At 41.5% G+C, this 27,589-nt stretch overlaps 1 protein-coding gene across 2 annotated transcripts; it reads left to right on the top strand.

Moving 5' to 3' along the window:
- Positions 1 to 759: 759 nt before the first annotated feature.
- Positions 760 to 27,561, top strand: PITPNA (phosphatidylinositol transfer protein alpha). Of its 2 annotated transcripts, none has more exons than XM_080374138.1 (11): positions 760 to 920; positions 6,147 to 6,177; positions 12,273 to 12,418; positions 13,001 to 13,100; positions 17,825 to 17,899; positions 18,276 to 18,359; positions 19,743 to 19,820; positions 20,761 to 20,871; positions 22,521 to 22,643; positions 23,369 to 23,449; positions 24,767 to 27,561. In XM_080374138.1, the coding sequence occupies exons 1-10, from the start codon at positions 901 to 903 to the stop codon at positions 23,414 to 23,416; spliced, it is 816 nt and encodes a 271-aa protein (XP_080230264.1). In that variant the 5' UTR covers positions 760 to 900; the 3' UTR covers positions 23,417 to 23,449; positions 24,767 to 27,561. The 2 variants fall into 2 exon arrangements, with proteins under 2 accessions (XP_080230264.1, XP_080230265.1); XM_080374139.1 differs by having other exon boundaries at positions 761 to 920; positions 23,369 to 23,438.
- The last annotated feature ends 28 nt before the right edge of the window (positions 27,562 to 27,589 follow it).

The raw sequence follows: 27,589 nt of genomic DNA, 5'->3' as shown, positions 1-27,589 counted from the left end.
AAAGAAAGAACCCCCCCAAAAAATGTAGGCAGTAGGCTGAGAAAGAGATCAAGCTCAGTTACACCAGGTGAACCGGTATCAAATAATTAAAGATGAAGTGTGGCCATAGGTGGGAAGACTATAGAAGAGATGTAGAGTGTCAGTAGGGAAGTCCTACATCTTGGTTATCCATGCTTGACCTTGGATGTATGGGGTTTTATTTTTCCAATCAAAGACAATCCTTGATATGTATTTGCAGTGATAAAGTAGCAAAAAACTAATGCTCTTTAGTTTTGTTTTGTTTTTTTTAACTGAGTACAAGTTATGTAAATGGATTTTCTGTGATAGGCTTCTAATAAGTATCTGGGGTTATTCTTAATGCCAAGCACTGCTCCTCTGACTGCTGCTCGGAAGCAGTCTTGAAACCACAGGACGTGAAAATACCATAAATCACGACCTGGTGACAGGGTGGAGCCCCATTCACAGAAAACGCACTTACCCTGCCTGCTTGCACCCTTGACTTATCCCGTAGCTACCTGCGTTAATACCCACATCGTTTGTCCGCCCTCCAAAAAGGCGTGTGGGGGGGTGTTATTTACCGACCAAGCGTGGCCCTGAGGCTGCCGCTGCGGCCACCTCTCCCTCAGACCGCGCTGAGGAAACAGCTCGCGGCGGGCGGGAAGCTCTCGCGCCCGCTCCCCCGCACTCGCCCCGCGGCCAAGGTGCGCGCGCGCGCTGCTGAGGTAACGAGGCGCCTGCGCGGCGCCGTGACGCAGCCGTTGCCGCAGAAACGCCCCGCCCCTGCTCCCGCCGCCCCAGCCCCCCCCCGTCCCGGTGCGGCGCGGTCCAGCGGAGCGGCCGGGAGGCGCCTGTCACCTTCAGCGGGGCCGGCCCGGGCGGGAGGCGCGCGGCGGCGCCGCCATGGTGCTCATCAAGGAATAGTGAGTGAGGGAGTTCCTTTCCCCCCCAGCCCCGGTCCGTGGTCTCCTGCGTCCCGGTCACCCCCCGGCGGCGCTCGGCCGCGCCTGTGCGCGGTGACCAGCCGTGGGGGGCGGCCCGGCCTTGTCCCGCACTGCAGCCGGCGCTGGGCGGCGGAGAGGGGGGGGGGATCGCCGTGTGAGGGCCGCGGCGCCGGTGGGGGCGGGAGTGAAGGTCACGGCGGCGGCGACGGGGTGGGGGTGTCCCGGGAGCCGGCGGTTGCCAGCGGCCCCCTCCGGCGGGCACCGGCCCCCCGCTCAGCCCCCTATCCCGGTGCCCGGCCAGGCGGCTGGCGAAGCCCTGCGGGGGACGGCTGGGTTCGTGCCCCCACGGCCTCCCCGGTCCCCGTTCCTCGCCGCTGGCTCCGCGCTGGGGGGGTTGCGCGGGGGGGTGGGGTGCGTGTGTCCCCGGTGGCTCGGGGAGCGGGGGTGCTGGTGCCAAGGGCCCTGCCGGAACCGGGAGCTGGGCTCGCACCCCGGCTGGCAGCCGCCGGCTCAGCGCTGTCTGTGCGAGGCAGCGGCACCTTGCCCCCTTCTCCTTGTCACAGGGCTAAGCGGGGAGCCTGGTTTTGATCCCCCTCCTCTCCTACGCGCCTTTAGCGGTGTAATTTCGAACGGGAGACTCCAACAAGAGTGTGCCAGAAATAAGATAACTCCAAAATATTTTTTGATGTGGAAACCTTACCTTGGAGTTTTTTGCTGTCCCTGAGGCTGCTGCGGTTGTTCTGGGGAAGAAGGGGTGGAAAAAAGGCTGGACGGTCTGTCGTGAGTGTGTAGCTATTAGTCACATCGCTTTTTGTAGTCTTTCGTTCAGCTGCTTTCTGCTTGCTAACATGATATGCTCTTTTGGAATAGCACTTTGGCTAGGCGTCTTTCAGCTCAGCATACTACTGCACGTATTTCTTTTCTGAATTCATAAGATTAACTTAAGTGCGGTCTGTCATTTTAAACTACTTTTGACTGATGAAAGAGGCTTTTTTCCCTCTTTTTTTTTTTTTCTTTTTCTTTTTTTCCCCTTTATAGAAATAGCTTTGGTCCCAATGATAAAGTGGGTTTTCAGGTCTTCTCTTAGACACATTTACCTACATGATGGTGTCCTCTTTATAGCAATTACTTTTGTCAGATCATGGACAATGGTGTGGTTTTAAATATTAAAACTATGTTGAGGGTTGTACTGATTCTTGCAGTTGTCTTTAAACTTGAACTTTTTTTTCCCTAATCTTTAAACCCTTGGTATTTTTATCCAACAATAGGGGTGCAGAATTTAAGAGCAGCAGCAGAGCTGTTCTTCCTAACATAGATACTGTTGTCTTCTGTAGTGTTAAACTGGGTAGCAGACAAAAACCTGGGCTAAGTCCTTAGTTTCAGGTGCATGTAAAGATAGTTATCTGTTTTGTTGATATTTTCCTATGAATTTTAGTTGTTTAATGTACTTTTCCTCTTACAGTAGCTGTCTGGTTTAAGTCTGTTCACATTCACTTATCTTTTTGATGTTTCTGCTTACAATCTCTTGTCCTGTACTGCAGTCAAGCTCACTTGCCAGTGAGCTATGCTACTCACAGGGCGTCTCATAAAGGTAGGAACATATGTACTTCGGATTCCCAGATTTCTGAGAGTATGAAAATTTCATTTTGATGAACATCAGGCTTCCAAAAATAATTTTACTTGGTATTATCATTTACTCACCAAATCAGCGTATCTTTCACACTGCCTGTTTCAGAAACAAAATGTGAAGTGTAAATGTTAAGACTAAAGGTTAAAAGACCACAATTATGAAATCTGTTTCTTTTTACAGGCTTCCATTTCTGTTTTCAGAAGGGTCACCAACTTTTAAGTCTTCTCATCAGCTATATTGTCCTGTTTGTTTTCTTTCCTTCTTTGTGTCTTTATTGATGACATATGTGGCTTTAAGGACAGCCAAGGTGCCTACTATACTTTAGAAAGGAGTGTTGGTTTTGTTTGTTTTTTTTTTTACTTGGTATTCCCAGCTAGCTCCAACAGTTGCACATTCTGAGTTGTGTCACTGTATTGGTTCTGGTATAAATCTTCCTTGATGTTGTGTGTGAAAGTTGCCCATTTTACATGCTATTTGAGATTTTTTTTGACTAAACTTCCTGTTCCAGGAAGCAGTTGTTTAAGGCATATAGAAACTGCTTGTTTTGGTGTAGCCTGGTTATTTGAAGTATGTTGTTGTTATTGTTTTATTAGTTCTGGTTGCCCCAGCACTGCACGTGGGTGCCTTACTGCCTGCTTAATCTAAGTGGTAAAAATATGTGAGCTGTAACTGCATATCATCTGAGCAGATTATTCTTCCATCACTGTGACCCCTTGTCACATTCTCCCTACTAAATCAAATGGGTATTATTATGTGCTCCATAGGTATTTTGGGAGATGTTACAGAAATAGAGCAATGTAACAAAAACCTGATGTCACATCTTTTATTGTCGGACAATCTGTATCATCTTTTTGGTACAGCTTCTTGCACTGATGGTTATGTAGTGATAACTTTAACATTTTCATTTGATGTTTCATCAGACCTACCTTTCATTTCTACCTATCCATGCTAAATATAGGCTGCATGGGGTTTGCTCATTTATTTGAGTTAGGTTTTTGGTTTCAGGGTTTGTAAATGATGGTTGAGGTCTTGCTTGCTGTCTTTATTTTGATTTAAACTGCATTGGAAGACCTTGAGGAGAATCAGTGTGTAGAGACTCACTTCCCTTTCCTGTGAAGTGACGATAATGACACTGACCTTCTCTGCAGCTGTACTTCCCTTTGCTGTCATTTGAGGCAGATTTTAATCTAGGAGGGATCTTAAATGTTGTTCAGAATTTTCAGGCCAACCACATTGTATAATTTCTCATAAGCTGATCAAGTGCCACCCCAAAGTTAGGAGTCTGTTTCCATTGCTGCTCTTGGTGAAGCTTTTCCACTGGATCCTCTAGAGTAGCCTTCCCTCCTCCTTCATTATCACTTGACTACCTGTAAGTGTTAGTAATCCCCTGCATTCTTGGTTTGCTGGGCTAAATGAATTGTAAACTATTTAACTTTCTGTTTCTCTATTGATGAACATTGAATTCTTAAGATAATATTCAGATCTAGTGTCTTCCAGTTTCCTAAATGGAATTTCATTAGCTTGCATCCATCTTTATACACCAGGTTTTCTAAAGAAAAATACTTTTAAACTCCATTCCAAAACCATTATTTCTTCCCTGTCTCTTGGACTTTTGCCTTTACTTACCATCCTCTCTCTCTTTTCATTCTTATTGCGGTTTAATCCAGTTAACTAACCTAATGTCATGCTTGATGGCATGGTTTACCTGTGGAAATCTAGTTTCTATTTTTTTTTTTCTTCTCCCTTATGTAAGGAATACCATACTGAATTGGACCAGAGGTCCTCTTATATCTTGCTTTTCTAGCAGATATTTTTAGGAAACAATGTATAAGTGAGTAGAATGAATGTTGTTCAGTATATCCTACCAGTAAATGGCATACGGACTTCCATGAATTGATCAAATCCCATTTTAAAATTGCTTATACTTTTTGTCTTTGGCAAGGAATCCCATAACTTAAGTATGCATTATGTAAAGTAGTACACTTGATTGGTCTTAAAATTTGTTGCCTAATGATTTTTGTTCTTTCCTGAAGTCTTCTGTTGTGAGACATAGTCATTGTTCCTTCTTCATTCTCTTTTTCACACCATTCATGACTCTCTAATGCTCTACCATATTTTAACCCTTTAACTCTTTTCTTCCAAGCTGAAAAGCCTAGTCTAGCTACTTTCTTCTCACACAGAGACTTTTCACCCATCTTCAATCATTGCTTCTGCCTTCCTTTGCTTGTCCTTTATCCTCTTTGAGATGAGGTGACCAAAACTATATGCAATATTCAAGATGTTGATGTGTGAGAGAGTATAGTGGTATAACTGTCTTTTTTGTGTATCTGTGTATGTATGGTGTTCCGGTTCTTGATGTTGTGTTTACTTTTGAACTGCCTCTGAGCTGATGTTTCCAGATGCTTTTCCATAAGGACACTAAGATGTTTGTTGACAGTAGCTTATTTGGGGCTCATCAACCCCATTTGTCTGGGGAAAACAAATGCTTAAGTGTGTTGTTCTGCTGTTGACACTGAACTTCATCTGCAGTTCTCAGTAGCTCTTTCTGCAGTACTTTGCAGCCAGCATAAAGCAGTGCTGTCATAAGTAATCTTGCATAATCTGTAAACTTTTGCCCCTCTTAAAGTTTGTTTTGTGCTGTCTTGCTGGTGACATTCCTCTAATGTAGAAAAGAAATTTTATTTTCACTGGTATTGCTTTTTAAAAATCAGTTATTAATAAAAGAGTTTTTCCCTGATCCCATTATATTCTCATTTCTTTGATACTAAATCCCAAAATACTGGGAATTCTTCCACCCACGGTAGCTGTATCCATTTCATCTGTATCTTGCTTTGGTTCCCTGTTTCAGCATCATCCTTACTGAAAGGAGAAGTTAAATACAAATCTAGTTTTGGAGATAGTTAAGAGTATTTTTAAAGGCCTTAACATGCATGCATTTTATCACCTTTAAATTCAGTTTTATTCTTGTCTTTTTCAAAAAATCTCAGTGTGACTTCTGGCAGCTTTTGCTCTGTAGTCCAGTCAGTTCTAAGAGGCGTTCAGGAAACCACAGTGTGAAAAAAGGTGACACCTTCCTTTGCAGTCGGCTGTGAGAAAGCCTTCTGAAACAGTTCTCTGGTGGCGTTTCCTACTGGATAGGATGTATAAGCACATCATGCAATGGCTTGTGACAATCACAGATCTCTGCAAAATTGTTGAAGCACATAGCAGCCCTCCACAACAACTTGATGAGAAATAAGATTTGACTGTTGAAGGGATGTAGTGAGAAGGAACATGTAACTGTTTTGATGCTGTGTAGATTTGTAGGCTGGTAAGGTGTTACCAGTAAGGGCCTATGAGAATTACACGGTTTTAGTATAGGATTGCAATTATGCTCTATCATGTATTGATTCTCTTTGAGGCTGTTATATAAATAGTCTTGGACTAAAGGGTAAACGCTGGGGATGCTAAACTAGTTGGATGCTGAAATACTGGGGGGACAGGAGAGCTGTGTAGCCATCGCTGTGAGGAATGTCATGTAAATTTTGCAGCTGTGGAGGTATTTGTTAATTTTCTGTTTCTGTATTCCCTTTCAGCCGTGTTATCCTGCCTGTGTCTGTGGAGGAGGTGAGTCCTTTTCTTGCTTCCTTTCTTTAGGACTGTAAATAAACTTGTGATCAAAGCAGTTTGTATGAAAGAAAACACCGTGGAAAATGCAAAAGGGTATAGCTGTTTCTAGGACCCCTGTGAGATGTTACTCGTTCAGCATCATTTTTACCAAATAATTAAATTTCTTTAAGCCTGAGGGTACTGATTATCTTTCTTGTAAAGTACTTCAGATGTGTTGATTACAAATCTTGACTTGTCAGACTGTTCTAAAGTGCAGTTTCCTTTGATTAATACTATTGTTCTTTTTTCAAGTGTTTTTTTTAGGAGAAATTTAAATTGCCCTTTAAACTATGTTTTGCTGGAACTCTTGTTTTGAACTCTTTTGTTTTAAACTCTTAGACAAGGACCAACAATTTCTTCTGGTTCATGAGGCTGGTATAGCAAAAGAAAGACTGTGTATATCTTTCCTAGGACTCTTTAAGACCTGTCTTCTCTAGCTCTTACAGAAATAAAACTTTCTTTTTGTTTAGTTGAAGCTCTAATTGAGAGAAGGAAATGTAGAGTACAATGGATGTGGTGATCTTGATCACCAAACTGGCTGTGGAGTAGCAGTGCAGTCTGTGGCTGATTCCCTGCTGTTTTCTCTGAGAGTTGCAGCTTGCCTTTCCTTCCTCCCTTCTGCATTGAACACCAGTCTTGCAGAGAATCTGACCATATAAATGTTTTCAATTTTTTAATGTTCATACTAGCAAGGTAGATGAGAAATTGAAATGACAGTCGCTTGAGTCTGTAGCATTTCTGTAGTAGAGTCCTTCTTCCAGAAGTATTTTTTTTTTCTTGTGGTCCTTGGCTGTAAGCCTTAGGGATTGTGAGCTCTGGTCAAGGGCTTGTTCTAACTCTTGGGGAGAGCTACAACAGCAGCACTCCTACTCGTTTTTCTTTCCCCTGAATATAGCAGCTACTGTGGTGTACACAGTGGTGAGCTGGATCTTGGCAGCACTGTTCTAAGCATATGCCTTTTATAACTCTACTCTTCTGACAGAACACAGTTTAGAACTTGATACAGTGTATTCCTGCAGCCATGAGGCTGACTGGTAAAAGACTAAGCTGAGTTCCTTGTTCCTGTGGATCAGTCTGCCGTGACGGGTACCACACGCTGAAAGAAAGTCTAGACCTCTGATCAGGGAGTGGTTTTAGGTCTGTGTTCTGTGTTGGTGCAAGAGTGAGGCTGTTAATGCCAAAAGTCTGTTGCTTACTTCTTACCTGTAGCTTAGATGCCTTCTGTGTTGAATTTGTTTCAAGCAGTTTTAATGGAAGTCTGTCTAAAGTATTAGAGTAGGTGTGTTTGGATGTTTTGTTGTGTCTGAGTGCTACTCATGTGGGGAAGTCCTTGACAAAGAACTGACACCGTAAGATTTATCAAGTAAGTAAAGGATGCAAACTTGGAGGTTAGAGAAAGTTATGGGTAAATTGTAAGGTACTCCAGAGCTCAGTAAACAGAAGACTATAGCCTGAATAACAGGAGCCCTGCCTCATAGTCATACCTGCCTCCTAGGCATCAAGCTGTGTAAAGAGAAAGTCAAAGCATCAGTATACAGATTGTTTCCTAGAGAGGGGGTTAGGCTGGATGGAACCCAGCACAGGGTTTTTCTGAGTTCTCTGATACTAGGATTAACCTTCATCCAGTTAAAGTGAGTCCTATGCTATGCTCTTTTCCCTCCCTGGCTGGCTGTTCAGTGCCAAGCACGTTTGAGCCTTGTGTGTAGGCTGCCTGTGTGGAAAATTGAGGTTTCGGGCGGTATGTAAATCTGTTGGTCTCTAGCAACCTCCTTGTATGAGGATGCCGTGGGGTCATTGTTTCCGAAGGTGTCTTCCTCTCCTCTGGGTTGGAGGAGTTCCAGAGAGTTGAGCAACCTACTGAAAAGTCTATAAAGTGAAGAGCAAATAAACATCATTAGAAGAGAAGGATAGACTGCCAAAGTGAGCAAACTTCATTTTTCCCCAGACTTGCATATTGTCACCATGTCCCCTGAATGATGCCCCTTTTCAAGATCTGACAGTTCTCGTGTGATAATCTGGATTTCAGGAATGAGTTCCCTAAGCAGAAAGATTTCTAAAGTTTCCTTATCTTTGCATATGTACTTACGTGATACAGTAGTTTTAAAGGTATGCTTAAGAAGAAAGGTTATTTCCAGTATTGACTCAAAGGATGACTACTGCTTTGGGTTTGTTTATTGCTTTGTCTACCTTCCTGTGTGGAAAGATGCTGACACATCTGTACATCACTTGGTCATTAATTACACTACTGTCTGTACTGCAAAACAGCTGTTAAAACTTCAGTGCTTTCAAGGATTTCCTTGTGCATAAAACTCTTCAGTAGGGCTCTGGAGACTTGTGGCTCCTGACCATGTAGCTGCTCATTAAGCATCTCTGGCTAGCAAGAGGACTTTGCTTTCACTTTAATATGGGCAATTTTTGCTTGAAAGACTTAGGAGTTCACACCTTCTGCATGCAAATTATTGCCAAAAGTCTGGTACCAATGCGTAAGATAGGGAATGAAATGAATTACAACTTTGAGGCACTGTAATAGGGCTGAGGAAGTCTGTGGTATTCTGTGATATGCCAGGGATTCTGCATTCAAGTCAACCTAAAAAATGGAGCTTAACCAATAGTAAGGAATTCAAGAGAAAACCAGTGATCAGAAAGGCATTGCAGTAATGTGACTTAATGAATAAATAGATTGGTGCTAAACAGTTAGCCAAGTAATTGCTAAGATGGGAACAACACAGTGGAAGAGAAGCCTTGGCAATGACTAAAACTTGAAGGCTGGGATGTAGGAGTTAGACTATAGCAGACTGTCTTCTGCTAGGAAATTCTGCCAAAATGTCCTGCTGAAGTGCAGGCTGCAAGCTGCACTCCTGTGTTGTTTTATATATCGTTGTGCTGCAGGGAGCAAAAAGAAAAAAAACCCCACCTTGTTGTATCTTAGGTGCTAACCTTTACTCTTGTACTCTGACCAGCATCACCTTGCACAGTGCCAACTTCGAGGGCGTGGACTTGAGTAGCTGTGTGGGTGTCTTGCCAGAAATGCTGGTATGGATTAGAGCTGTGTGTACACATTCTGTGCTGCCTCTTTGTTGCTTTCACATGGGAAGGACCTTGCCAAACACAAAGGACTTATTTGTGTTCAAAGCTGCTTTCAGGAAAATAATTGTTCTTGAAGATGGCTACATTGAGATCAGGCCTTCTGAAAGAAATTTGGTGTAATGAAGATATGCTGTCAGCTGTATGAGGTGGTGTGACATGGATCAAGTGGGTTGACTTCTCTTGCAGAAGAGAAGGTGGGTTTTTTGAGCTCTCAGGTCTGCAAGGGTAGGCCTGTCTGACACTTTGATCTTTATGGAGCCAGAATCTGGTTTTCTGATAATTTTTTTTAGGCAGATGCTGTGGGATTTGTTCATTGGAACAATTCTATTTGGGCCTTTTCCTCTATTATCGATGCGATTAAAGGATCAGAAATAACAGGGAAGATTAAATGATGAAGATGCTAAACCAAAGGGCTTATCTTCTTAGTGTCTGAACTTTGACCCACGTATTTAAAAGGGAGAAGGAATGAATGAGAGGCTGTTACGAAGAGGAATTAGTTTATACCCCTGGAGACCTGTCCAGAGACTTGCTGCAAAGCAGTCAAAGCCATTCAGTCCTCCTCTGTAATACTGTAGTTGCCAAACTCACGTTAAGTTCTCTTCTCTATGAGTATATGTGTGGCTCCACTAAATCAGCTTGCTTCTGGGATTTCACAGCTCTCATGTTTTGCTCTTCTAGAGGGAGATGAGTGTTCTGCTTTGTATGGGTCATCTGTAAGGAGTCATAAGGAAAGCAGTATATGAAATGTCAGAAGGCAGAGAGTTGTATTGCAGCCCAAAATCCAGACAGAAACCCAATCTGCCAGTGACGCTGCAGGAATTGTCCAGCCAAGTGAGGAGTGCCTGGGCCAGTACCTTCTGGAGAGATCCAGCAGAGCTGTTGCTCTTAGCTTGAAAGTGGTCTTGTATGCTTTTTGCCCTGCCTCAGACTAACTGAGACCAGGACATCTAGCCTTATTACTTTGGCTTGCCATCTACTACTCTTCCAATATGAATAAATGTTTTCTTGGTCTTTGTTAGCACCAGATGGTACAAACCACAGAGCTTGGGTACTGCTTTTATTTGGGATGCTCTGACAACAGAATTTAACCACTATAGAAGTCTTCCTTCACTGATGAAGATGTACCAGCCCAGTGAAATATTTCTGGGTTTTCAGCTCTGAGCAGTATTCCACTTTTCCAGGCTGGGTTTTGTTGTAGGGAGTGGTGAGTGCTCTTCCTGTTTCTGATGTGCAGCCCTGTGCTGGGGAAAAGGAGGAAGGCCTCAACAGTGCTCCATTGCTTTGTAGTTGTGTTTTGGAGGTTTTGGGGGTTTTCGCACTGGTGTTTTGTTTGGGTTTTTTAATCAGTGCACTTCTGATGCCTAGCACTTTGTGGATCACCCTGTCAGACTGCCTCCCTGTACTGCCTTTGGCAACAATTGCTGTTTTGCTTGCTTTCAGTTTAAGGCTTCACTCTGTTAAGTTTGAACACTTCCTTTTGATTTAGTGCTTTAGCTTCTTCTTCCTTAAACCTTGTCTGCTTAAAGATACCTGCGTGAATTTTCTTCATTTGATCGTGTTTCTTTTGAGCTCTGCATCCCCTTTTTCAACGACTAGAGGCAAGAGTGTATTAGTCTTTACATATTCTGCAGAGAAGAATATTCTCTTTTGTTCATATTCTTGAATTTTCCTCTGCTTTTCCCTCTAAAACATTTTTGCATGCTTTTTACAAAAGAGATTGTGTACTATCAAGTAGTTTGGGTGATTCTTGGAAAATAATGCTGCCAAGTGAGTGTCTGTAAGAGACTGAAATCTTAAGGTAAGAATTTCACTGTATGTTGAAATTCTGTGCTCTCCCTTTCAGTGGTTTAATGCTTGTGGCTAAGAGGAAGTGTGATGCAGAAAAAGCCCCAACTCAAAACAAAGAAGCTAGGAAAAATAATAGGGGGAGTACTGACAGCACGGATCAGCTGGTCATCTGGGATGCTAGTTGGTTCAGTTATTTCATTAGATAAAGTTTTCAGAATGGATTTAGTTATATGGAAGTAAACCAAAATTTGGGGCTGGATAAAGATAGTTGAGAAGAAATAAAAAGCTTGGTTGGAGAGGACCTGACAAATAAGTTCAGAAGAGAAATGGGTGTTCACTGAAGAGAAAAGACCTGACCTGACCTGATCATAGTGTCAATTTTGGCAAGAGAAGTTTTAGGATGCTAGTAGGCCTCGTCATAAAGGCCAAGAAGGGTAATTTCAGTGTATTCATCCTTAAGAGGTAGCAGCATTTCATTGGAAAACGCACTGGTGCAAATATCCTCTTTACTTCAATCTTCTTATGTAGTTGTTTTGAACTGCACTTGGGAGGTGCTCATCTTTGACTCTAATAGGCTCCTAGGCCGTACACATCTAACAAGTATGTTTCTCAGAGCACTTAAAGTAGGTGGTGCAAGTACCCTGTATCTTCTGTCTGCCTTCTGCAGTTCTTCACTCCCTTCCCTCCGACCCCTCATTTTGTCAAAAATCTTCATTTCATGTTCTTTGGGACTCTTCTGGATAAAGTACTGTGTGATTATTAATTTAGTACTAGCAGTGCATTATTCTCCATTTGACCAGAACAGTTGGGACACCTGTGTGCCAAAAAGAGTGACATACTATGGATTTTGCTACAGTATGCCTGGGGTCATCTGTGTTTTCTTTAAATGTTGTCTTGACACTCCTTTAATCTGTTTTACTTTCTCCTGTATCTGTGTTGGTTTGGAGCTTGAGATTTAAGGGTTAAAGGTAACTATCCTATTGGCAGTGCTCTCCTCCTAACTACCACTCAAGCTTTCTGTATCAAAATTAAATGAGCTGCTTATCTGGACACACAAGTGGATGTAGTTTTCTGTGCCTTCTCCCCAGATCATAAATTTATCTGTGGCCTCTTCTGCTAAACTTATTATTTCCGCTAAATGATAGCTATCACAATAATGTGTCTTTTAACTTCTTTAGTATCAAGTGGGACAGCTGTATTCTGTGGCAGAAGCCAGTAAAAATGAAACTGGTGGAGGGGAAGGAGTGGAGGTCCTGGTGAACGAACCTTACGAAAGAGATGGAGAGCGTGGACAGTACACACACAAGATCTACCACTTACAGAGGTATGTGAAACATTCTATTCCCAGAGTTGGGCAAGGTTCCTTGGGTAGGAGGAACTGGAGGAAGATGCAATAGGGTTGCAGTGACTGTGTAAATCACAGATAATGTAAATGCTGAAAGACAGGAGTGTAACAGCAGCAGCAGGCACATGGTACAGCTGGAAGTGGGCATCCACTGGTATGGCTACCCACCCTTGTAAGCGTGGCTGTTGTCCCAAGAAAATCTGGTTCTGAGTTTTTCAAAGCAAATATGATCCTGTTACCCAGGATTGCATACTTGAGTTTGGCTAAAGAGCAAAATACCTCCTAGATTTCAACCTGTTTTCAGCCTCCTTCCCCTGCCTCCCCCTCCCTTTTTTCCTTTTTTTTTCATTATGTAAAGAAGGTTTAGATTAACCATCCAATTCAGCAGTCTCTGGAAATCATTGTACCAGGGATGGGAAGAACCCCACCAATATGCACATGTGCAAGTCTCTGGCATCTGCATTTCAGGTGATGTTCTGCCTGTCTCAGAGTGTCTGAGCCATAGCTCTCATTACATGTCATTCTTACCAATGCTTTTCTTCCTATTTCCAAATCCTGCAGCAAAGTGCCAACATTTGTGAGAATGCTGGCCCCTGAAGGAGCTCTGAATATACACGAAAAAGCATGGAATGCTTATCCCTACTGCAGAACTGGTGAGTGTGTGGGGGAAGGACTGTGGGTTGCTGGCTTCTTGGTTTAAGGACAGGGGGGAGGGCAGGAGGGCATAAGGAAGGAGACATCTAGTAGGGAAGGTGTTTCAGCTTTTAAATCCTGGATTTCTGTTCTCTAAGCACTTTCTTTGGTCAGGAAAAGCAAAATATAGTGCTGTGGAGTTAAAAGAACTGCCCTTGTCTGATGTGCTGGTAATGTATGACAGTGGAAAAGAACAGACCAAGAAACAGGTGTTAGTCCTAATAAAGGAACAGATGTGTAACACTAGTGAAATGAATGAGGAATGATTTTTACATACTCAAGCACAGGATAACCTGGTGTGAAAAACAATGGAAGGGTGCAAGAGGGGAATGGGGAAGATCCTGGTTGCCATTTACTTAATGCAGATTGATGGGAGCCAGTGTTATGTGATTGGTATTTACTCAGTTGCAGGATTTGAAGTCAGTGAAGGCTGAAGAGGTAATGCTGGGGTTGCTTCTGGGTTGGGGGCTTGACACATATCCAACTCTCATCCAACAAGTGTAAAGTGAATCCATCTGTAAAGCTTGGGTGAGGCTCTGCAAGTTGTGCAAAGTGGTGAAACAATGTCAAACTAATTTTCTACAGGAGCGTTTAGTATCTTATTCACTCTCTGAAGTTATCAGCCGCGATGTTTAACTACTGCTGTTTTTCTGGTCTTCGTTGCTGTAGGAACTGCAAGTTTGACTTTGCCTCCAAATTTATGTAGTATTTTTGGCTGTATTTTTTTTTCTGTTTTTATCTTTTGAAGGATGCATTTTCTGCTGTTTGGGAGTGGTATGGTTGCTATGGGAACTGTAAACTTAAAAATTCTAACTGTTCTTGAAACTCAGTATCAAAAAAGTTATTTTCAACAATTTCCTTAGGAGAATTTTAAATTAAGTGTTTTAAAAGAGAAAAAGCTTTGTGGTGGGGGAGGATAATGTTACTTCAGTACATGAAATTACATGCAGCAATCTAAGGGGAATGGATATTTCAAATACAAAATTCAGATTCTGTCATCAAATGCAGAATAAGTTTTTAATGTGTCACAATTAATGAATTGACAGCACAAAATGAATGCTGAAACAATTATTAAAAACCTATCTTCCTTGGTTTTATGCGGTTTTCTTGCTGCATATCACTTAAATTAGCTATTAATTATCTAGTTCATTTGCCTGTGAAGTACACTGAATGTTTAAATGCAAACACTTCTTTCATTAATTCTTTAAATCGTGGAAACAGATCTGACAAAGTTGGCTCCAGTAGGTTTTGTTAGACATAATGCCTAGTTGTACCCTCCTCTTTCTCTTCTTCTCCGCTAATATCTGAAACAAAGGTATGGAGTTGGCTTGTTTTGTCACTCTTCATTGCGTATCCTTCAGTTACACACTGCTAAAATTCTACTTAGGTGGAAAAAATGTGATACTAAAATCAAGTACAAGTCTTTCCAACACAGTCACAAGAAATTTCAGATTTTGGTATGCTAGAAATGATAACATAACAAAAAACAATTCTCAACTGTAATAAACACCAATATAAGATGAGATAGAAAGTGCTTTGTTGTGGGGGTTGGAGCAGAAGGCAGTTTTTATGCGGGGGCTGACAAATCTGTTTGGAGAATCTGCTAGCCTGACGTGATCAAGTAAAGCTCAGAAAAGTTGCTGAAACCTTCACTTGCTAGTATTGGGGAGGAGGGCAGAACCCATGTATGTGGTGTGGGCTGCCTTTTGCGTTATCATTTTACTTTGGGATGCACTTGGGTAATTTTGGTCATATGTGAGAAGGCTTGGATGGCTTCATGTGAGTCTTTGTGCAGCATAAAATGCGATGCTGGCTTCTGCCAAGTGACATGGCTTTCAGTGCTCTAACTAAAGTCTGAAATTTAAGAGCCAGGACACACTAAGAACTAAACCTGGTTTGTCTGGGTAAGGGTTAGTGGTACCTCTGCCTGTGCCCTCCTGTACCAAGGCATTACTAGTGCGCTGCTCTCTGGAGCACTGCTAACTGGCACATTGGCTATTACATACAGCCTTTTAAATTTGAACAAAGCAGTACTTTTAATAAATTGTGCATCATGGTGTTGGGGTTTTTTTAAGTATAAAAGATCATTCTTCTTACATTTCCCTATTTTTCCTCTGAAAAGCTCAATTATTACTTCAGTATACACATTATATGCTATTATCAAAGTACTGCAGATTGAAGGAATTTAAATGCTGATGACTTCCTGCGATTCTGCAGACTTGTTTGTGCTGTAACATGTTGTTTTTATGTACTTTGAATGGAAGCCTTGCTTAGCTCCTTTGAGAGTATGAACCGTAAATGAGATTGTCATTGTGTACGTTTACAACTTCTACAGTAAAAATGAAGTGAGGGTTGCTTAATAGTTACAACTGTGAGCTAGTGCCAAGGAGAACAGTGTTCATGGTTCTTTTCTGCAGTCTGACTTAAATATTAATGTTGCTTAAATGTTTTTAGAAAAGCAATTTGACGTGTATTCCACTCTTGTGAGTGTCAGCATGGCCTACAGCCAAATGTCAAGAAATTGAGAAGTTATAACTGCAGCTGAGATGTGTAGGAGTCGCTGCTGTGCACCTCAAGTGCAGGCCCTAATTTGTAGTGAGCTGCACATCTAAGTTTTAATGGACATTTCTAAAGATATTAATTTGTTTGCTTTCCAAATGAGGAGTCTTCTCCACAGAGAAGAAAGGTGAAGGAAGGTGGAGGAACCTGTTTTAAGGCAGCTACATAGATGTGGCACATAGTCATGGGAAGGTGGGAGGGCTCTGGTTTGTAATTATTGTTGGTTTATTCAGTATTTTGTTTGGACTAGCAGGAAGAAATGCTGCCTTGCAGAAATAATGAAACGTTCTTTGAAATGAAGTTCCGTCTTTTAAAAACTAGCCTCAGCTCTGCTTGCTTGTTCTCTCTCTCCACCCCAACACAACAGTTGAAATAAATAGCCTTCTGTAAATTGCTGTAAAAAAGCAATTTTCAAATTGTTAGGGATCTAGAACACTCCAAGGCCCAGCAATAGGTAATTAAGATAGCTGGATGTGTGTGATGGGTGATATGGGATGGTACTGTCTACAGGATGTTGGGTTGGAAACTCACAAATTGTAATAGTACCTTTAAAACAAAATTGCTGCTTAGTAAAGCCCGCATGTTAAACATCAGAACCTGCAGAGTTCAGCTCTTAACTTCAGACATCCTTATTCTTGAGGAGAATTGCTAACATACTCTGATGGCTCAGGTAGAACAGATGCTGCTGCTGACTGTTACAGGATCTTTAATTGCTTTTCTGTGTTGAATAATTGAGCCTTACTATCCAGGGAGTTCAGTTACCATGAGCAGTAGAGATGCAGAGGGTCTGGTTACTGTATGCAGGGGTGATGAGGTCTGCACTGGCTTGAAATCCAGCATGTGTTTGCTTCAGAACTACGGAGGTGTTTCTTATCTGCAAGCTGAGAAAGGATTGGTAAAATGCTGTCAGCTGAACATACTTACTCCATCTTCTCGTCCGGCTGGCTGGAGTCCAGAGAGCAGAAGTGGCAGTACATAATCATTTGCTGCTCCTCTGGGTTTCTCCAAGCCTGAGAATTTCCAGAGGAGAAGGGGGTGAAGTTAGCTGGTGTTTATCAGCTTGTGGGGTTTTTTCTGCAGTAGTATCAGCAGCCCCCCGGGAAGCTGAAGTTGTCCCTGTTTTGCTGATGGTGGGAGGAGGGCAGTGGTTCCTGTACGTTCTTTTTTCACTAAAGTACTGTATCTCTTTCTTTTCATGTGTTGATTTCTTGGACCAGTTATTACAGTAAGTATTGTTTTTACTGATGATCTATGGAAGTATATATAATGTCTGAAATAAAGCATTCTGGGTATAAGAAGCTCTTTAGCCTGAGCTAAAGGTGCTTTAGCTCTTTTGTCATTGTAAGATTGTGTCGACTACAGCCCCTTACCAACCCTGGCATATCCACAAACACTTTGTAACTAGGGTCAGTGGCCAGCTTTAGAAATGGAAATGTACCATTGCCTAGATAAACTGATTAAAAGAAAGTTAGCTCATACCACTATGTCCCTTTGAGTAATCTGTCTTCTGAATTTGATATTTCCTTTTTACATGCCAAGTGTTTTACTGGCTTGTGCTTTTGTTTCTACTCCCTTGAGGGAGGATAGGGTTACCTTTAGAAGTCCTTTTCTACTCACAGTAATAATGAGAAATGGAAAGTTTTTTGCTTATTTGGCAGAACTGTGCTTCTTGTCCCTCCCCTTTCTAGTGTCAAAAGCTCTCAACACATCAGTTTAACATTGCTGTTTGTTTAAAGAGTTGCATCCAAATAAGTACTCAGTGCTAGATCAAAAATCTCTTTAAAAAGACAATTTCTGCCTAGTTAACTTATGCTACCCCTTCTAAACTCTATTTAGAGTAGCAGATATTGTCCTTTAAAGAAAAGGCTATTTATAAACTCTGAATGTTTCACTAAAACAATGGAACTTATGTTTTTTCCAATGGACAACTTGTGGTTTATTTGATCTCATGCATTTAGTGATAAAAAAAATGTGTTAAAAGCATTGATGTGTTTACAGATAATTCTGAAGTTCCCAAAGTGAAACCCCAATCAAGTTATAATTCTTTGAGTTGACTTTCCTAGTGCTTATCTAGCTAACAAGAAGACAAGTTATGTATCCAAAGAATAACAAGAAGCTTTATTTTGATGATAGAATGAGTATATGAAGGATGACTTCCTGATCAAAATTGAAACCTGGCATAAATCAGATCTTGGAACACAAGAGAATGTAAGTACTTGTGTCATGTATTTTATTCATCTCTTTAATGTCACAATACTGCTTTCCGTGCTAGATTAGAGAATTGCTGTGTGGAACTGTCTATTCACTGTGTTCCTGGATTTGAAATGCTTATTGCACTGGCAAGGCAGAAACTCCCTCCTGTTGGCTTCTCATATATGCTGAATAAAATTGTTCCCCAAACATTTGTTCTGTGTGAGCACCTTTGCTTCTTTAGAAGATCTTGTATTGTGTTTACCATAGTGCCCTCTCTGTATGTGGAAGGGGAATTCTGGGTGTCTGCATCTCTGCCTGTTTTTTTTACAGTCTTAGAATGGGAGTGTTCTGTAGCTGAATCAGTCACATTAGTCTTGTACTCTCGCTGCAGGTTCATAAACTGGAGCCAGATGTATGGAAGAATGTAGAAGCTATTTATATAGACATTGCTGATCGGAGTCAAGTACTTCCCAAGGTATGGTAGGTGGGTAAGAGCTCCCTAGTGTGGGAGGCCTTGTGCTAAAAGAGGGATAATGTACAAACTGTGTTCCCAGGGATGGTCACAGGTAACGGGACAAATGAGAGGATGGAAAGAGGAAGAAAGGCATTCCTTAGAAGTGTTTAAGCAAGCTAGAGGAGATCTTTTAATAGTTTTGTCAATACTGTCTGTAAAATGTGCTGCTTAGCCTTACAGTGCACGTAACGGTGTAGATATGTAGTTCTACAGCACTGTAGCTGATTACAATGCTTGAATAGCAAGAAGTGGCACTGCCCTTTTCATCCAGGATCTCTTTTAACTGCCTCCATTTTGAAACTGACCCATGGCTTCACAAGTGTATCTTGAAATCATGTAGCTAATACTTTGTTCTAAGAATCACTACAGTTCCTGTAAGAAACTAAAGGATGTTTTTGTACTGTACTGGAAAAATAACCCCCAACTATATAAAAATGGAATGTTGTTTGAGTTTCCATACCTGGTGTTTCTGACATTACTCAAATATGGGTGATTTACTTGTTCTCAAACTTGGCCAGAAGTAGTTTAGAACTACTTATTCTAGCTTTTATTTCCAATAAATGTGAATAGGTAGAACATGAGAAGCATCTGATTCTGATAGATTAGGCAGGTACTAAGCTGTATCTGTAGATACAAACTACTCTGAATCTGAATTAAATGCTGTCAGAGAGCGTGGAGAATTCACCTGGGGCAGAAGACTCCTGAAGATGATATCATCGGTTGATCACTTCTGACACTAAACTGATGATAATTTGAGTTTGTTTTCATTTTAATTGAGTTGGGGGTAGGAGTAGAGTACACGCCTCAGTCTTAATCCAAAATGCAAGAAGGGAACGATGCAAATAATTTCCTGTGCAGCAGGGGACATAACTGCTGCCTCTTTCGTTCTGGCGGTACTGTGACTTTGATTGTACTTGTTGTCTTTGAGTGCAGTATATGAGCATCATAGTGATGCAGTGCTGTGAAAAATACTACATACCACAACTCCAGAGAGCATAGCTATTTTCTGCAGCAGCAGTATTTAGTTCTTAAAGAACAAGTGGTTACAGGAAACCTGTCCTGAGGGTTTACAGATCTTCTGATAGTCTTACCCCAAAAGAATCCTTACAGAGGTCATATTGGTTTGTTACCACTTCTTCACATAGGTCTAGAACACAGCACAGGGGGGAGAAATATGTTTCCTTGAAGAGTGCCTGACCTAATGTTGAAGTCTGAAAACAGTAGCTCTTGAGAAGGCAGTTAGAGGTTAGTCTTTGCCCACCAGAAATATAAATCCTTTGTGACAGTGAGCAGCTGGGTAACAGTAGGATAATTTGTGTTTAATCTTGTGTGTCTGTCCAATAGGATTACAAAGCAGAAGAAGACCCAGCAAAGTTTAAATCTGTCAAGACTGGACGTGGACCTCTGGGTCCCAATTGGAAGGTATGTATTGCATGAGTTCAGGATCTGTATCTGCATGCATGACTGCATGGCTTGGAGCCAAAGATGTATATGTAAAACATTAGATTCACTTCTGTAGAAGGAAATGCAGAACTCTGCTTATGATCTGTTCTGAAGTTAAAGGAAATGAAATGGTTTGGTACAAATAGATAGAATGAGTTGCAAGAAATAGCCAGAGCTGTCCAGTGTTCAGCCCAAGGGTTCACCCAAGAGAATTCAAGGACGAAATAGTTGAGTTATGAGCAGCAGTGTTTAACCTTTCACTGAAATCCTTGGAATCTGAAGACTCTAGCAGTACAAATATGATACCGGTCTTTAAAAGGGACCCTGAATGGGGTCTGGGGAGCTACGGGTGTGGAAGTCTGATCTCTAGCAGGCAAACTTGGTAGAAGCTGGGGTTGAGATGATTCACTTGAGAACAGTGCATGTGGCTCCTGTGAAAGGAATGAGGAAAGTCCATCTTACAAACCTGGTGGAATTTTCTTTAAGGCTTCATAATTATGTGGATGACTTGGATGATATAATCTATTTGTAAAATATTTTAGATAGGTACTTGATTAAAAGACTTCTAAGGAAACTCAGTAGCCATGGCATAACAGTGAATAAATATACTGAAAAGCATATATTTAATGGAAGAAAAAAATGGAGAACAGAGGAGAGGAGGGAATGGTCCATCCTCAAAATGGAGGGAAGACCACCTGTGGAGGAAACTAGAGTTTATTTTCATGATACTCTTAAATACCCTGGAAAAGGTGCGAGTAAAGATGTGACAAACTTAAAAATAAAGATAGGCAAGGTGTAAGGATGCAAGATGATTGTGAGGAATTGTAGGAAGAAAGACTTCATAGTTGTGACTGAAAGGTCTGCTTTCCTGGAGACGTTTGCCCTGAGTTCTGATGTGAATATCTCTGTGTCTTTGCAGAAGGAGCTGGGGAAGCAGACAGATTGCCCATACATGTGTGCTTACAAACTGGTAACAGTCAAGTTCAAGTGGTGGGGTCTGCAAAATAAGGTTGAGAACTTTATACAGAAGGTAAGTGAGCTCTTTGGGGAGAGAGATGTGGAAATGAGGCATATTTCATCTCCCATCTGCTTTAGCATCTCAACTTCTAGTAGTGTATCCTGCCTGGAGATACTAATTTGAAACGTGGTCATGTCACCTCAGGGAAGACAGTCAAGGCCTCTGCCTGATAGTGCTGCAATCGGTTAAAGTTGGATTCAGTTTGCTGCTAATCCAAGGGCAGGGCTGGCTGATTGTTCTGTTAGTTGGCTATTGAATTGGTCTCACTCTAAAGTATGAAGGTAAACTGGCTGTTTTGTGTTATTTAATAGGTAAGCTTGAGAACTGTGGTTATTTGGTAGTTGGCTTGTGACTGGTGAGATGATGCATGTATACTAGGGTTATTTTGGTCAGGGGTAAGACATGTTTTTGTGGGCATATAGCTACAGCTTCAGTTATCTAATCCTAATCAGCTGAGGATCTTTCTGGCAAGTCCTAGAGCTCTAGTCATATTTTCCTCTCCTAGTCTGCTGCTTGAAACACCCATATTAAAAAAGAAGCAGATGGTAGGAAACTTCATTAACTTAAAATATGAGTAATTGGTATCCTGAAAAGAGCTTTTTCTGTGGCAGAGTTTCTAATCCATGAACTGCAGCAGGATGCTTGACCTGGGAATCGGTACGTGCAATTTTCCAGGCAGTGTCATGTTCATAAAATGCCTATGACTTCAGATCATGGAGACTTTTCAGTGGTTAATATTGGTAAACTACAGTGCTGCTTCTGCAAAAGCAATTTTCTGGTGATACGATCTGAAGAGAACTCTTAAGGGGGAATGACCATACTGCTGCAGGTTTTCAAATACCTGTAACAAAAGCCCTGAACAAAGCGGTGTCTTGAACCCTTTTCTCTTTATGAATGTCTCTTCAGCTACGCGTTTGCATCAAAGCAGTCAAGCTGCTTTTGATGAGAGCAAGTTATCAGATGTGAAACCATAATTGGTAAAACTGAAGTGTCCTTCCTTAATGAGAACTTTTCAAGAGGCATTATATACCCCTAATACAATGATTTTGTCTAGCTTATCTGCTATAAAATGGAAATAAATTGCTCCTAACTTGAAGTAGTTTGTGCACGTTAGTTACCTCTGCTGAACGGTTTTCAGTTGTAGAAAACAAGTGTAGGGGTTTTTTAGGTCACTGCGAAAGAAAAGGCAAGACAGGTGCATGTCAACTCTTTATACTTCCTAACCTCCAGTTTTTAGCAAGTCAAGGATTATTTCAGAAATACTTTTATTCTGTTTCTGCTTTTTTCTGCACCTTCAGGCCAACTGTTGTGCTCTAGGTAAGCCCAACCTGGAGCACTTTTTTCAGTCAGAACAATACTGCCAGATCAAAGGAGATTAGTAAAACATTCACTAATTCTTTCAATGCATTGTGCAGGCTGCTGTCTAGGCTTGGGAAAAAAATGCATTTCTCTGGGGATTCAAGGTTCTAGATATTCTTTTAAAAGACTAAAAATTAGATAGCTCCGCTTTCCAATTGTGGCAGCTTTATAGAAAGGTGGGCGAGGAAGCTGATTCTTCAGTGTACACATCTCTGAAAATTATTGTTATGATTTGGTTAGATCCATATTAATTGCCCTATGAGTAAGCTTGCTTGTATGTTTTATTCCTCCTCCTTTTGCAGCAAGAAAAGCGTCTCTTCACAAACTTCCATCGGCAGCTCTTTTGCTGGCTTGATAAGTGGGTTGATCTGACTATGGAGGACATTCGTAGGATGGAGGACGAGACCAAGAGACAGCTGGATGAGGTCAGTGGAAAAGCAGGGCAGGTGTGGGTTGTGTGAAAAACTGTTTCTATCCAGTACAGTAGAGAGAGGAAAGACTGCTGCATTGTCATAGCGTAGTGTGTATTGTCCTCTTGCTATTTAGGTCATGCTGCTTGTGGTTTGAATGATTGGCTATGACTCCATTGTGCTGGAATCTCCTTCTAATGATTATGGGCTTCTCTTTCTGTTTGTTGTTGAGCCAATAAATATATTGAACCACAGGTAATGAGGATATGAGTGGCAATGATTCATTTACTGCTTTAATATCTTCTATTAGCTTTTACCCAAATCTGATGGTTATTTTTGTCCTTGTTTGTTTCCAAAAACCAGTTCAGTAAAAGGATTTTTTAGCTCTGAGTATTATAAGCAGGTAGTGGGGGTATATAATAGGGTTCTTCCTATGAGAAACACAAATTTGGTAATAATGGGTGTATTGTTTCCATGATTTGCATCCTGCACTGCACCCTTCTCTTCCTTCATGCCTGAGGAGATTTCATTATAGTTACATGTACACTCTGCCCTTTGGATAATGGTTCCAGCTCCCTAGCACACCTGCAGCAAAAATGGTGCAAAAACAACACTGATTTAGGATCCTCAGATATAATCAGTGTCTTACATAAAGGAGGAAGCTTAATGTGTTCTGTACCAATAAATTTTGAGATAACATCGTGTGAGAATCTGTTCTTGAATAGTGTTTCCTCTTTCAGATGAGAGAAAAAGATCCAGTGAAAGGAATGTCAGCTGCAGATGACTAACATGACTTCTTCCTTGTGCACTGTAGGTATCAAGTGAGTTTTATAAAACTGTGTTGCTCTATTTAGAAGAAAAAATACATTTAGGTAAGAAATGACCCTGTTCGTAGCTTCTGGCAGGGAGTTTTGCAGTATTAATTGTTTTTATAGTGAACCTGTTTCACTAGACAAGTTGACAAGTGAGTTTATTGTCTTGTTTCGGAAGGATTCTAAAGAAAAGTTTGAGTGAAAAGTGTAAGAAAAATGTGTTGGAACATTTTGTAGATTTCACTGCTGTTCTTATTTCTGTAAAGTATGTGTTACTTTCCACGACTTGCAGAGAAACTTCTGCAGTCCCAAAAGAGTAAGTTGGACCTGCAAATACTTAAATACATTCAGAAATGGAAAATTCCTTGCAAATAAGTTTGGAATGTATTTCTCATATTGTTTGTTAACAGTATTTGCTAATGGGTCAAGGCCTGGAGCAACACTTGCACATTGCAAGAGAAGCAGCAGTGACAATTTCAAAGCTTTTTACTTGTTTTTCATCTTATTTCACTATGAGTATGCTAACTTGGCAGGGGAGGGGCTTTCATACTGGAGAGAGAGTATATATGAATTTGCCTTTGTTGGCCAGATACCTAGGTTGTATTGTAGACAGCATGCTGGATGCTAAAACGTGTAAGCAGTGCTGAGAATGTTGAACCTTACTCTGTTGTATAATCAGTTTGAGGGTTGGTTTTGGTGATTTTTTTTTTTTTTTTTTTTTTCCTTGGACACTGTACAAAAATGTGGTATAGTATTAGGGATGTAATAAGGCAAGGAGAAGGGAGTGATTGTCCATTTATGTAGAGAAGTCCAAGTTACTAGCCACAACTTTTCTAGGGCAGTAAAATACCATCCAAGCTATCCTTGGAGAGGAACCTTATCAAGGACTGACTATTTACCTCTGCCTGTCCTCTGTTATCTGCTGGTTGGTTGGTGATAAGCAGGGAGTATGAGGTGAGGGAATGTCTGACAGGTTTCTTCTGATAGATATGTTTTAATTTTTTTTTGTGACTTAAACCTTTTTAGTTTCCTCTTCATTCCACTTGCTCTAGAGCTTAGGGAAATGAGTAGGTGATCTTAATTGTATTGTATCCTCTGGATTAGATTGTTTAAATTGCAATTTCTGTTTGTCATTTTTAGGTTGTCTTGGAAATTCTGCTCTGGATTAATGCTGAAATGTAGTGATGCATTGGTCTGTTGCCATTGTCTGCCCTGGTGACAGTGTGTCTCACACTTGCTTTCTGAAGGTTCAGTGTGACACTTCTTATGGCATGCTGTTCTTCCAAAGTGGTTCTAAAATGTGTTCTTGTTGTTTCTTTATTTTAGTTTGCAAGACAGTCGTCAGGAAGGCCCAGGGAATCCAGACTCTTGACTGACGGACCATCTCTGGATCAAGCCTTTCTATATCCAATCGGCAGGCGATTTTAAGTCTCCCATAGCTAATTCTAGATGCCCCTTAATATTGTGAGCAAATAGACAGTCTGGTACTAAGCACTCCAATGTTAACACGTATACGAAGGAGGTAGCTCCTTGGAGACGTGTGACTTAGAGATCGCTGTATTTACGACTCCTCCCTCCTGTTTTTTTCATTGTGTTCAGACCAATTTCCATGTGGCCCTGTTTGATTTCCAAGTGACACTTTTAGCTAAAATAGTCTTGTGATGTGGTGACTTAGATTTTTTTCTTTTTTTTTTTTTTTTCCAAGTGGGATAAACTGCCACCTTTGTTCCTGCCCAGCCCTTCACCATTCTTTGAATGTCTATTTGGAGAGGGAAACTGTCAGTATTTTAGAGTGCAAAACTAGTCTAAAAAATGCTATGCTCTGACCCTTGCTCCCAGGGTAAGACATTTAATGGCATGTAATCTGAATACATAATCAGGAGTAGCCAGATATAGTTCTTGGTCTGCAATGAATTGTGATATGTGGCTTCTGCACGGCGTTACTTTGTTCTGTCTTAGCATATATGAATTAAAGACTGCACAGAAGCTGCATTCAGTGTCCCCATGCTAGGACCTCCAGCACATAACTGTTGAGTTTCGATTTAGTGGTACGTGGTCCCTTTGGCCCATGTAGCTATGTTGTCCTTCAGCTGTGTGTGTCAGTCTTACGAAATTGTTATGAAAAGTTGCTTGATATTATGTTGCAACTTCCTGGTTCTTTATTTACTAAGGTTCCCAGTAACTTATAAAGCTAAAATTATTTTGACTAATAATAATGTGATTCCCCCTGTACAAATTGGGATGTAGCAAAAGCTGGTGTACAAGTAAAGTCTTGGTATCTGATTACATCCAGGTGCCTGGGTTGGTGGTTCTGCTCAGCAATAATATTCTTCCCATTGCCAGACTGACTAAAATCTCTCCTTTCATGCTATAAAAAACCAACTTAAAGACCTGCAGTTGTTTTCTAGGGTATCTGTCAGTTATTATAAATCACAAAAATTTACTGTTAAACAATGTAAAGAGCTCTGGTTATTTAATGAACTCAAATACTGTAACTATCCTTATGTTGATATCAGCTTTAGACAATCAAATAAGCAGAAGAGAATCAAAGAAATACTGCTTTATTAAATACATATGAGAAAACCCCGAATTTCTTTGCTTATGCCTAAGGCCCAATGTTTGATTTTTCTTTTTTTCCTAGTAGTAATCACTTTGTTTTCCACTTCTGTATTTGGTGGCACTAACGTGAAATACTGAATGCCAAACACAGTCGTGGGTGTATCACCACTTTTGAGGAGTCTCCTTGGCATTCTGTAACACACTGACTCCTTCAGCCCTTCACGTTCCCGCAAGCGGGAGATCCTGAAATGATCCTGTGCCATGCTGAACAAGTATGTGCTGGGATCTGAACTGTTTTCAGTGCGAGGCAAGATGAGCCGTGCTCTGGTGGGAGAGGATGGCGTTTGGTTTCTGGGGAGGGGGCAGTTTATCCCTTTATTTTTAGTTTCTTATTTTGCCTTACTCATGTCTAAGTGCAATAAGCTCTGAATTGTACCAGTAACTCTGGCAGGCTCTTCTCAGTGACCTCGGGCAGTTTTGTGGGGTGGGGGTGGGGTTTGAGGGATTTTTAACAATCTCGCCAGGCAGAAGTAAAACAAAATTTATTGTGAAATAGGTGAAGAAACTAAATTTTAATCTGTGAGGCTATTTGGGACCAGGATGTTTTGTGGCATCTTCTATAGCTGTTCAAGAAGTATTCTAGGAGCGTAGGCCCCAGTTACAGTTCTTTCAGTTTCAAGTATTTTTAACTGAGAATTTATGCACTGACTTCTGTTCATGTTTGTCGGTTACGTTTTGAGGGATTCTTACACTTGAGGACAACCTGAAAATACACATAGCACACTTGTTCTTTCAATTTGTGTTATCCAAGAGGCTTTCTATCCGATGACACTAATCGCTATGGAAGCAGATTGTAACATTCCACCATGCAATCCTTTGTTGATCCTCTGATTTCAGAGTAAGAGCTTTTACACAAAGCTTTCCTGATTAGTGGAAAAACTGAGGAAAAAAAAAATAATGCAGGAACTCCAGCCTGAATACTCGCCCCTGTCCTTGCCCCTTGCTTTCTTTCCTTCCAGTTTAATCCAAAGTGAAAGCATCCCTCAGCCTTGGGATAGGCAAATCCCAGGAAGACCTTTCAGTCTCGATGCTTGGTTCCTGCTAGCGAGCACAGCGAAGATCACGCAGCGTTACCATGCGGTATCTTTCATCGGCTTTGGCAAGGACCCCCCAACCCACCGGAGGGGCTATCGCTGGGCTGCTTGGCTGCCCTAAGGTGACGGTTGTGCTGTGCCCCACTCTCCGACCTGCGCTAGGTGGGCTTGGGGGGTCTGGAGGCAGGTGCCTTGCCGCAGCCTGGGTCAGGCCGGATGGCTGGTGGGGTGCTTGCTCCCCCCTCCACACTGCGACCCCTGGGTTCGCCCCCTGGGTTCGCCCCTGCTGGGCCTCCCCGCCACCTTCGATGGATTCATCGTGCTCTTTCCTTTGCAACACACACTTTGTAGAATGGGTTAGATGATCTCGTTGTTTCTTTAAATGTGAGTTTGTGCCTTTTTTGTCTCCTAAATCTTCCAATACAGGCATATTGGAAACGAAATCTAATAAAATACTAGACAGCGTTACGTCTCCGCCTCTTTTGTTTCGGGTGAT

The sequence above is a fragment of the Falco punctatus genome, assembly GCF_963210335.1.
Source record: "Falco punctatus genome assembly, chromosome: 1".
In the NCBI taxonomy this organism is placed as follows: Eukaryota; Metazoa; Chordata; class Aves; order Falconiformes; family Falconidae; genus Falco; species Falco punctatus.
Note: the sequence above shows the minus strand (reverse complement) of the source record. Positions and strands in the feature narration are given on the sequence as shown.